The sequence below is a fragment of the Cupressus sempervirens genome, chromosome 10, assembly GCF_028749045.1.
Source record: "Cupressus sempervirens isolate cs-2001-9-10 chromosome 10, ASM2874904v1, whole genome shotgun sequence".
Classification (NCBI taxonomy): Eukaryota; Viridiplantae; Streptophyta; class Pinopsida; order Cupressales; family Cupressaceae; genus Cupressus; species Cupressus sempervirens.
Genome location: NC_143127.1, coordinates 173,521,575 through 173,533,808, shown reverse-complemented (window position 1 = coordinate 173,533,808; position 12,234 = coordinate 173,521,575). Strand labels below are relative to the sequence as shown.

Genomic DNA, 12,234 nt, shown 5'->3' with positions numbered 1-12,234 from the left:
ACCATTCCACTACGGCCTGCGGAAGGTGGGGACCGACACCAAAAACAAGAGACGCATTCTACCACCTACTCGAGCCGGTTCACACCAGACTTCCCAATGCCGATAGGATTCGATTCCCTTATTAATTTAATTAACAATAAAACAATTATTAATACAATTAACACGGTTTAGAAATCCATGCATCAGGCGTGATGCCCAATTTCTCTAATCCAGAACAATAAATAATAGTTACCGTGAATAAATTCAGATTTTTAAATCCGTTGGAACAACTTTACGATACGTGTTGAATCTATCAAATGGCGGCCTTGCCTTATAGCTGAGCTGGTCAGCCGGTTGTCAAAGTCACTGTTCAGTGGAATTATCAAATAATAATTTGACCTAATTATTGGGCAGAATTAGTCATGGTCTCCTCAATCTGTTTAACCAACTTGTCCTCCTCTTATGGACTGAGATAGCTTTAATCTTAGCTACTTTCTGTCGTTATATAATTGAAAGTCTTTTACAGTCCTACAGTTATAATAAATAAAAAAACTTTCACATCTTGTGAAAATGTCAGACTCTTGGAAAGTGGGGTAGATATGAAATGGTCTGAAAACACTCCACCATAAACTGTACAATTTTTTTTTGGTCTATATAAAGGGTGGTTGTTTAGAATGATATAACGGAAGGAGAACTTTGGGTTTTTTTAACATGGAGGGGTTGGAGAGAGTCTGGGATTCGGGAAAGAGAATGAGCAAGAATTTCAGTAGAAACACGAGGAATGCGAGTGTTGGATCTTCATGGGGTGTGGAAGATGTGTTTGTGAGGAGTAGCACTCGATCACAGAGACAGAGAATTGATGATGACGAAGAAGCTCTTCGATGGGCGGCTCTTGAGAAGCTGCCCACTTATGACAGGCTCAGAACTGCTATCATGCAGAGTGTTGTTGAGGAAAACGATGAGAAGCTTCACAAGGAAGTGGATGTTCGTAAGCTCGGCTTCACTGAAAGACAGATGTTCATTGAACGCCTCTTCAGAGTCGCAGAGGAAGACAATGAGAGGTTTCTGCGAAAGCTTAGAGCTCGAATTGATAGGTGAGAAGATTTCTAACATCAAATTCATTGTTTGGCTGTTTGGGTTACCTCGAAAATTTGGAGAGTTTACTTGAATTTGGCTGTCGAAAGAAAGTTTAGAATGTGAAGAACTCGGGTATTTAGAGATTTTTTTCTCTCTTTTTGATATGTCATATCCAATTATGGGTGGTTTTGTATTTTTTGCAGAGTTGGCATCAAGCTTCCAACGGTAGAAGTGCGGTTTGAAAATTTAACGGTGGATGCAGAGTGTTATGTAGGTGGCAGAGCTCTGCCTACATTATGGAATTCATTCAGAAACTCTGTAGAATCATTTCTAGACATATTTGGCCTCTCACCCACAAAGAAAGCAAACCTTACAATTCTCAAGAACGCGAGTGGAATCCTCAAGCCATCTCGGTAATGGGGTTAGAGATTCACTTAGATATTATCCATTTTGAGTAAATTAAGTTTTTTTTTGCAGTGCAATAGTTTTTGACGTTTTCATTAGAAAAAGTAGTATGATAAATGCTTGAAACTGCTAACACCATATGTTTATGCATTTCTTTATAAAAGGATGACTCTGTTGTTGGGTCCCCCTGCATCCGGAAAGACTACATTGTTGCAAGCTTTGGCTGGGAAATTAGACCCCAGTTTGAAGGTGAGAGCTTCATACAATTTTTTAATGGCATTTATGCTGTTTCGAAGTCGGATTAAATGGTGTTTACTTATGTTAACTTTGAATGGTCAGGTGAGAGGAGAAATCACTTACAATGGCCATAGGCTGGACGAGTTTGTTCCTCAGAAGACGTCTGCTTATATAAGCCAGAACGACTTACATGTAGGAGAGATGACTGTTAGAGAAACAATAGATTTCTCTGCTAGGTGCCAAGGTGTTGGGCATAAATTCGGTGAGCACTATAAACTTATTTTTCCCTTTTTTTCGTGGTTGTTTATACCTTCACCTATTAGCCGTTCTACAAGTATGAAGTTTATGACTTGTTTACCAAATATTGACTTATTTGCTGGCATGTCTGAACACAGAGCTACTTTCAGAGCTTGCTAGACGAGAGAAACAAGCTGGAATCTTCCCAGAGGCTGAAGTCGATCTCTTCATGAAAGTAAGCTTTAATGCATTAGGAAAAGCTTGACATAATTCAAAAGTGTTACCGAAAACAATTAGGAATTTAATTGATGGAAATTGCTTGCTCAGCTGGTCGAGTGGTTTGTTCTGTGCAGGCAACAGCAATGGAAGGTGTTGAGAGCAGCCTTCAAACTGACTACACTCTCAAGGTAAATTCACTCACAGAGAAATTGAAGTTTTTAATACAAAAACTTAGAAATCAGGGACTCATGGGCTTGAAATCCTTGTATCTCAACAGATTTTGGGTTTAGATATTTGTGGAGACACAATTGTGGGTGACGACATGATTAGGGGAATATCTGGTGGACAAAAGAAGCGTGTTACAACTGGTATAGCTACTAATCACTTTCAACTTTAAATCGACTGTGATGCCTTACAAACAAGAGCCGTGTATGCAAGTATATGGTCACTGATTGCGATTTATAACAATCTTATGAATTGATTGTATGCGCAGGGGAGATGATTGTTGGACCTACAAAAACTTTATTCATGGATGAGATCTCTACAGGACTAGACAGTTCTACAACATTTCAGATAGTCAAATGCCTGCAACAGTTTACCCATCTAATGGACGCCACAATTCTTATGTCTCTGCTTCAGCCTGCGCCAGAGACATTCGACCTCTTTGATGACATTCTATTCTTATCAGAGGGTCATATTGTCTACCATGGACCTCGAGAAAATGTTCTCGAATTTTTCGAAAGCTGTGGATTCAAATGCCCGGAGAGGAAGGGCACTGCAGATTTCTTACAGGAGGTATTGAGAGTGAATTTCAAAATATTCTGTCAATTCTATTATAGCCATGACTTTCTTTCTATTTTGTGCCATTGTTTTCTCACAATTTATATTCTTGCAGGTTACATCAATGAAGGACCAAGAACAATACTGGGCAGATAGGAATCGACCTTATCGCTATGTAACAGTGAAGGAGTTTGTATTTAGATTCAAGCAATTTCATGCAGGTCTGAAGGTGCAAAACGAGATGTTAGTCCCTTACAACAAGAACAATAGCCACAAGGCAGCTTTAGTCTTCAATAAAAACTGTGTGCCAAAAACGGAGATCTTCAAAGCCTGTTTTGACAAAGAATGGCTTCTGTTCAAGCGGAATTCCTTTGTTCATATCTTCAAAGTTGTGGAGGTGCATTTTTGATGACCTAGTAGCCATACGATTTTGCAAAGAACTTATAATCGTCTCGAAGTTTCAAAATTACTGAAAAATCGTCAATACAAGGATAACATATATGTAACGAAAGTAATTTGCTTTTGCAGATTATGATTATAGCGTTCATCGGAGCAACTGTATTCTTCAGGACTGAAATGCATCATAAAACTCTTGCTGATGCAAATATGTACCTTGGAGCACTCTTTTTCAGCCTCATTACCAACATGTTCAATGGATTTGCAGAATTAGCAATGACAATTGCCAGGCTTCCAGTGTTCTTCAAGCAGAGGGATCTGTTCTTCTACCCTGCCTGGGCCTTCACTCTCCCTACCTTCTTATTGAAAATTCCAACGGCATTGTTGGAATCTTTCATTTGGGTAGTAATGACTTACTATACTATGGGGTTTGCCCCTGAAGCTAGCAGGTATTTATTGACAAATCATCTGCTATCACAAATTCATTAATAACCCTAGTCCTCTCATCGGGTGTACATTTCCTTCGGAGCTGACATTAATTCATCTGCACTGCAGGTTTTTTCGACAGTTCCTTATAATTTTCCTAGTTCATCAAATGGCATCATCCTTGTTCCGCCTTATAGCGGGAGTATGCAGGACAATGATAATAGCTAACACCGGAGGATCTCTGTCTCTTCTTATAATATTTATGCTTGGAGGATTCATTCTTCCAAAAGGTAGGCAGATTCATCCTTTCTATCTTCCAGACACACTGTCAAACAGTGAAACCGATAGCTAGTTCATAAACATTGAGATTTACTGCATGATGGATTTCTAATGCAGGGAACATACCGAATTGGTGGATATGGGGGTACTGGTGCTCACCTTTGATGTATGCAGAAATGGCTATCAGTGTTAATGAGATGCTTGCTCCAAGATGGAAAATTGTAAGTAGCGAATGTCTCTAGCATGTTATACCTGAATGAAATATTGAACTACAACGGATGCGGATGATAAAATCATAATTTTCCTTTTAAGTGAATTTTAATATACAGAGATTCTTTCCCATAATTGCCACCAAATGACTTGTTCCGTGGAATGCTGTCATCTTTCAGAGCGCACAAAATACTACAAATTTGGGTGTGACAGCGATGGAGAACCGTAGCATCTACTCAAGAGGATATTGGTATTGGATTGGAGTTGCTGCTTTGGTGGGATTTTCGGTGCTTTTTAATGTGCTTTTCACCTTTGCTCTGGCATATCTAAATCGTGAGTTATTTCAAATTTTTAATGCACATGCATCTACTTCTCTTTGGATGGGTATTTTCATAAGGATCCTTTCTTCTATATGAAATAATAGGTGATCTGTTTTTCTGTAGCTCTTGGTAAACCTCAAGCTGTAATCTCCCAGGAAGCTCTAGCTGACTTGCAATCTCAAGAGAATGGTACAGAGAAGGGATTTAATGTATCAAGGTCGAGGAATCGATCTCTAGTACGGTCATTGTCTTCTGCAGATGGCAATAATACTCGTAAGTGGTCTTTTAAATGTAGTCTAGTTCTGATATTCTTCTAAATTTGAGTAGATTAGCAATGCAATCCATTATTGTCAGATTGATTTCCAAATAATGATCTGATGATGACTACTTGATTATACAGTTGAGATGCAGGTCAGACGAATGAGCAGCCGATCAAGTAGTCTGCAAAACAATGACGAGTCAGTACTGGAGACTGCGACAGGAGTTAGTCCAAAACGAGGAATGATTCTACCATTTAAACCACTAGCCATGTCTTTTGAAGATGTCAAATACTTTGTTGACATGCCTCCAGTACGCAAATAAACCCTATGTCTTAACTTATTTCATGATTCAGTGATGTGGTTTATTTTAGTTCGAAGAATTCGGCTGACAAGCTTTTACCTTTGACTGCAGGAAATGAAAGAACAGGGAGTGACTGAAGATAGGCTTCAATTGCTTCGAGATGTAACAGGGGCATTTAGACCTGGTGTTCTTACAGCGTTAATGGGAGTCAGCGGCGCGGGGAAGACAACTCTCATGGATGTCTTAGCTGGAAGGAAAACTGGAGGATATATTGAGGGAGATATTCGAATTTCCGGATTTCCCAAAAAACAAGAAACTTTTGCTCGGATTTCTGGTTACTGCGAACAAAATGATATACATTCTCCTCAAGTCACCGTTCGGGAATCATTAATATATTCTGCATTTCTCCGTCTTGCTAAAGATGTTGATAGAGAAACCAAAATGGTAAAGTCCAAAACCATGCATTTTCTTTGTTCAATTAGGTTTTTTTATAAGCTGTCTTGTTACTAAATGAGTAGATTCCAACTTGCAGGCATTTGTTGACGAGGTGTTGGAGCTTGTAGAGTTGGATAACTTAAGGGATGCATTGGTAGGCCTACCTGGTGTCACTGGATTGTCAACTGAACAAAGAAAAAGGTTAACAATTGCCGTAGAGCTTGTTGCAAACCCCTCTATAATTTTCATGGATGAACCCACATCTGGCCTAGATGCAAGAGCAGCTGCAATAGTCATGCGAACTGTCCGCAATACTGTTGATACGGGAAGGACTGTTGTCTGTACCATTCATCAGCCTAGCATTGACATCTTTGAAGCATTTGATGAGGTATGAAAATTTCTACTTTGAGGCAATCTTATAATGTTTGTTTCAGTCATTGATACTGATTTCTAACTGTGATGGCTTCAGCTACTTTTGATGAAAAGAGGAGGACAAATCATTTATTATGGACCATTAGGCCGCAACTCTCACAAGGTTGTCGAATACTTTGAGGTAAGGATTTTTCGATGAAGGGAGGTATTTATTACAAATTTACTAGAGGAACTGTTTCACACAAGCAGTCTTTGTTTTTACTAACTTTCACAATTGTGGACCGCAGGCCGTTCCAGGAGTAACAAAGATCAAAGATAAATACAACCCTGCTACATGGATGCTAGAAGCTAGCTCTGTTTCTGCTGAAGTTCGTCTAGGCATAGACTTTGCAGAGCACTACAGAAATTCGTCCCTCTATAAGTACGTTAAAGTTTTTAGCTTCAAGACATTATGCATTTAAAAGGTCAAAACAGGGTAAATTCGTATATAAGTGCAACAAATATTTGACACTGGGCCATTTCATTTGCATATGCAGGCGGAACAAAGCATTAGTGAAAGAGCTTAGTGTTCCACCCCCACAAGCAAAAGACCTTCACTTTCCGACCCAATATTCTCAGTCATTCTTTGGACAATTCAAGTCATGCTTGTGGAAGCAATGGTGGACTTACTGGCGTAGCCCTGACTATAACAGCGTTAGATACTTCTTCACACTTGTTTGTGCTTTACTCTTTGGAACAATCTTTTGGAAGGTTGGGACGGAACGGTGTGTTCTTCAATCCATGACATCTTACCTTACAAACATTTCAGCTTTACAGAATACCAAAATATCAAATGACTTTTCTCTTACTCTAGTGAATGCCCATTTAAGCTTCTGATTATCTTGTTAACTAACAAGTAGTTTTGTTCTACATCAGGAGCACGAACACCGATCTATTTATTGTTGCGGGAGCCTTATATGGAGCTGTAATCTTCTTAGGAGTCAATAATTGTTCAACAGTACAGCCTGTAGTTGCAGTAGAAAGAACTGTCTTCTACAGAGAAAGGGCTGCAGGAATGTACTCTGCACTGCCCTATGCTCTCGGTCAGGTTGGTTCCATATCTTAAGCTGCCATGTTTTTCTTATGAATCGGACTGTCTAGTCACATACAAAGCACAATATAGGTCAACAGCCAATTCAATTTGGCATCCATGCAAATCCCTGGTGGTTGTGCTATCTTCTTACAATTCTCGTGTTTCTCCAAAGAAACATCCAATGCTTATAAAAACTAAACATCGCAATGCTAAAACTAGGCAAACAATGTTAAAAATTCGTTTATAACAACTATTGACAATCTTGATTTTTCTCTTTGCATAACAGGTAGTGATTGAGCTCCCATACATACTAGGCCAGACAATTGTGTTCAGTTTCATTGTTTACGCTATGGTCAGCTTCGAGTGGACAGTGAAGAAGTTTGCTTGGTTCTTCTTCATAAACTACATGACGTTCCTGTACTTTACCTATTATGGCATGATGGCAGTTGCAGTCACTCCAAATCATCAAGTGGCTGCAATTGTGGCTTCAGCATTTTACTCCCTCTTCAATCTTTTCTCGGGATTTTTTATTCCCAAACCGGTACGCAATCCTTTTCCTCAACTCATTTCATTGTAGAATTTGTTATCAGCATCCACTAAATAGAAGAAAAGTACGTAAAATGTAATTGAATTCTTTCAAAATGAAAAAAATTCTAAAGGGCATTATAATTGATGCAGAAAATTCCGAAATGGTGGATCTGGTACTACTGGATATGCCCTGTTTCATGGACTGTGTATGGTCTAATTGCCTCACAGTACGGAGATGTAACAGACAAATTGGAAGTGATTGGTGAAGGGTTCAAACCACTGAATCAGTTTGTGGAGGACTACTTTGGGTACAAGCATGATTTCTTAGGTGCAGTCGCCGCAGTGCTCGTTGGATTCGCCGTGTTCTTTGCATTCACTTTTGCATACTGCATCAGGATATTGAATTTCCAACAAAGGTAAAAACAGAATTTGATCCTCTACCCTTTGGGTTAGGGTTAGGGTTAGACCAGCTGAAATTTGGAGTTTCAGAGAAAGGCCTTGCAAAAATCCAGCAGTGCTGAAGCTATTCCGGCTGAGAAAGGCCTGCTGTATATTCTATGTTTGATCCATATAGAGTTCCGAGTGAATCTTTTTGGGCAGCCTTGTAAAACAGTGTAGAAATTTCCCCCCGGTTGTATAAGGCGGCAGCCGCTTCCTCCGAAAGTCTCTCGACGCTGTATTATGAAATATAAGGAGTTTGTTTTGCCGTGACAAAATGAAGGTCAACGAAGGAAACTATTGAGTATAAAATCTTGTTAATTGAACGAAAATATCAAATTCAGTTTGAGATATTGATTACACGGTCGACCAGAACAGATGTTCTTAGCATACGCGCTTTTGAGCGAGAATATTTTTAATTTTTAATGGATAGCTAGAATTGAAAGGTATGTCAGCGGCAAAAAAATCTAAATTATTTTTTAAAGGATATTTTAATCTAATAAAGTTATTTTATAAATTTAGATTTAAAAATCATTTTATTAGTCTACTTAGGAACTATTTAACTTTATCAATAAATTAAAGATCTTTCGATACTTCTTTTATATCTAAAATAATTTTAAAAATAAATATATAAAAGAATATAATTAATAATAAATAAAAAGATTATATAATAATAATAACAATAATTGTCAAACAAAAGGAAGTAACATTAATCTAATGTCTATAATTCATAGACATTAGTTAAGAATAAATAAAAAGATTTTATAATAATAACAATAATTGTCAAATAAAATGGTTACTAAATAAAAGGAAGTAACATTTAATCTAATGATCATAGACATGGTCTTCAATGGCCAAAAAACTATATTTTTAGATTTAAAAATCATTTACTAATTTAATACACTATTTATTTGTAAACTAATTAAGAACTATTCAACTTCATCAATAAATTAAATATCTATTGATACTTCTTTTATATCTAAAATAATTTTAAACATTAATTATGTTTTTAAAAAGATAATTAAAAATCTATAATAAGATGTCATGATAATAACAATAACTGTCAAACAAAATAATTGTTGAATAGAAGGAATTAACATCTAATCCAATGTTTATAACTCATAGACATGGTCTTCAATAGAAAAAAATATTATTTTAATGATATAAAGTTATTTAATAATTTAGATTTAAAAATCATTTTACTAATTTAATACAACTTTATCAACAAATTAAATATTCAACTTTATCAATAAATTAAATATCTATTAATACTTCTTTTATATCTTAAATAATTTTTAAAAACATATATTTCAAAAAAGAATGATAAGATTCTATAATAATAATAATCGTCAAACAAAATAGTTGATAAATGGGTATATGCATCGAGTTGCGGTGCCAAAAAGGTGACAACCTTTTTTCTTTTCCCATTTTTGAATAGCGTGTATGCGCTTTAAAAAAAGCAAAATTTTATAAATGGGCTGCATACCCGCAACCCATTTATTTTATCGCAATTTTTTAGCTTCTTCCAACAACAATGCGTACGCGAGTTGCATAAAACAACACATTTCACCACTCACCTTGCCAATATGCCTCCTCACCGACGAAATTTGAGATCACAAGCATGCCCACGCCCACGCCGTATGTGATCTAAACTTCATTCTGCATTGTTTGATACGTTTTTCATATTGTTTTGCAGGTTTTTTTTATTGTTTTGTAGGATTTTTACAATTTTTATTTAGATTTGTTTATTTATTTAGATTTCAATTGATTTTTTATCAGGAAATGTCAATAATCAACCGGCAAATCCATAAGAACCTCAAAACCCTTAAGAACCTCAAAACCAAAACCCTCCCCAAGAAGAACAACAAATTCCACAACCTGAACCAATTGCAAGACCTCCGTTTGGCACACAAGAAAATATAATAAATGAAATAGAAAGAGGCAAAACTGAATTAGAAGGACTCATTGGTCGGTTGAAAGAATCTGGACAAACCAGTCCAATGAGGGCTTAACTGGCATCATCCCTCAAATCCATTAAGACCCAGATAGCCTCAGTTAGTGATCAGTTAGATATTTGGCGGGTTAAGAGGGATGAATAAAAAAGATTTTATGCAAATAAATTATCATATGAAGATGTTAATAAAAAAAAGAAATACCAAAAGGTAGAATATGTGCATTATTTAGAAAACTCGGTGAGCAAAATACTATTAGAGAGGGTACTAAACGGTTTCCCATCCATTGGTGCATACACGATGCTATTAGAAATAATTTTTGGGATAGATGGTGGATGGTTTTTTATGCCCCTCCTTGCAACAATCACGAGGTCCCTATGTATTTTTTGAAGAAATTGTATTGTGAGTTTATCCTTGGGGAGATCCCTAATTATTTTGATATATTAGACTCCCAGGGTAGAGGTGGGGGGTCGTCATTTGAGAAGTCAGGAGCACATCGTGACCCTAATGTAGTTATGGCACCTGTGGTCAAGCCACAGCGCGAGCATGTGCCTATTCCTTCAATTGTAAAGGAACATGTAGAGGCCAGCACTCTAGGGACCATTAATGCTTTGACATAGACCCTCATCCATTCCATGAGCCCATTAGTTGAGGGGGAGCCTTCTGCGCGTCGCAGTCACATGTACACTTCATGTGGATCCTTATGCACATTTGGCACTCATGCTGGAGACGGTGAGGATGATGGTGAGGATGATGGGCTCGTCATTGATCAGTTCCTAAATGACACATTTGGCATTGACACACAGGTAAATTACAATTATAATTTACTAATTTGATCACATTTCATATGTATAGTGAATGATTAATTAATTAGCATCTATTGACATTGTTCAAAATTCAGGGTCAGAGTGTTGGCGGGCCTAGCAACGATCCTCCGGCCCCATTTTTTGTCCCATCCACGAGTCCAGAGGTATGTATCGATTTAATCATTTAAATTAATACATATATTTATTAAGTAATCATATTAAGGCTTGACGAAAAAAATTATGCATGTGCATCAATTCTCTACAGGACCATCAACATTTACTACAACCTTAGAGCATAGACATCATACAAGCTACATACAGGTACATTTGTTTAATGTTAATTTAATTCATTTGATTATATTTGTTTCATGTTTCATGTTACATGTAACGTGTATTGTATGGCATGCAGCTCATGACGTCGGACACTCCTCCTCATCTCTGACAGTTCGTCGATCGTGGAGTGGCCGCAGCTATGGCTAGCTCATAGCCATTGACTGAGGTGTGAAAGAATTTTCTTGGTTTTAGTTGTTTTTTGTAATAGTTAGTATCAAAATTTCTAATGTTATTTATAAGTGATTATATTGATTGAATTGTTATAGGGTCTCGTCACACTTGATCATCCACGAGCCTTTGAGGTGGACTCACAGAGCGACTATTTGATGGCAGTAAGAAAATAATTAATTTTGTGTGTACATATATTTGATTTCAATGTATAATAAATATTGATTCATATCTACTTTGTTTGTATCAGCTCGAGTTAGAGAAGAGCCTCAACAAGAGGACGAGCGAGCGTGTCAGGAGGACCACATCATCTCCACCGTCTCCCTCCACACGATGACAAAAGACCTCGAGAGATTTGTTTCCTTCCCTTCATGGGAAGGAAAAGATATAGTTGATAGACATGTATATATATAGGCATCAGTGGACATATTCGATACACATTTGATGTATATATGACATTTTATATTTGATGTATGACATTATTCGACTTATGACATTATTGGTTAATATATGATATATTTTTTCATATACGACATTATTGGTTATTATAATATATTATGTGTTTGTTAATGTACATGTGACATTATTGGTTATCATTTTATATTATATGTTTGTTCATGTATGACATTAAATTAGATATGTCCGTGTATGACATTAAATTAGATATGTGCATGTATGACATTAAATTAGATATGTTCATGTATGACATTAAATTCAATACCTAATTTGTTCGAAACTTTGATAGAATATTGATTAACAATAAACTTTATCACTATTTAAGCATAAGTTAATCATTTCCAATATGTCATCGTCATATGATTTATGATCTTGTTCATGTTTAAAGTTTTCCTTCTCTATCATTTGCTTATCAAGTTTAATTCAATACCTAATTAGTTTGAATTTTTTATACAATATTGATTGGCAATAAACTTTATCAGTCAAGATCGATCTCACAAAATTTAATAGGTGTTGCTTGATAGCTTGACTTGTTTCTGAGGTAGTCA

General features: G+C 36.6%; 1 protein-coding gene across 2 annotated transcripts; it reads left to right on the top strand.

Annotated features, from left to right (window-relative positions):
• The first annotated feature begins 643 nt into the window (after nt 1-643).
• On the top strand, nt 644-8,331 carry LOC149533187 (ABC transporter G family member 36-like). 2 transcript variants are annotated; one of them, XM_089803353.1, is made up of 23 exons: nt 644-1,073; nt 1,260-1,469; nt 1,626-1,710; nt 1,801-1,960; nt 2,094-2,170; nt 2,289-2,342; nt 2,432-2,522; nt 2,648-2,949; nt 3,050-3,331; nt 3,463-3,779; nt 3,886-4,046; nt 4,153-4,256; nt 4,425-4,578; nt 4,689-4,838; nt 4,966-5,135; nt 5,238-5,570; nt 5,659-5,949; nt 6,031-6,114; nt 6,221-6,354; nt 6,470-6,697; nt 6,849-7,020; nt 7,292-7,546; nt 7,684-8,331. In XM_089803353.1, the coding sequence occupies exons 1-23, from the start codon at nt 691-693 to the stop codon at nt 7,951-7,953; spliced, it is 4,467 nt and encodes a 1,488-aa protein (XP_089659479.1). In that variant the 5' UTR covers nt 644-690; the 3' UTR covers nt 7,954-8,331. The 2 variants fall into 2 exon arrangements, with proteins under 2 accessions (XP_089659479.1, XP_089659478.1); XM_089803352.1 differs by having other exon boundaries at nt 1,626-1,960.
• Nucleotides 8,332-12,234: the final 3,903 nt, after the last annotated feature.

Bases quoted from the DNA above. Each gene is read 5' to 3' on its own strand.
- LOC149533187 (XM_089803352.1), top strand. From the start codon at position 691: ATGGAGGGGTTGGAGAGAGTCTGGGATTCGGGAAAGAGAATGAGCAAG. The intron at 6,355-6,469 runs GTACGTTAAAGT...TTGCATATGCAG, and splicing joins AGAAATTCGTCCCTCTATAA to GCGGAACAAAGCATTAGTGA. The intron at 7,021-7,291 runs GTTGGTTCCATA...TTTGCATAACAG, and splicing joins TGCCCTATGCTCTCGGTCAG to GTAGTGATTGAGCTCCCATA.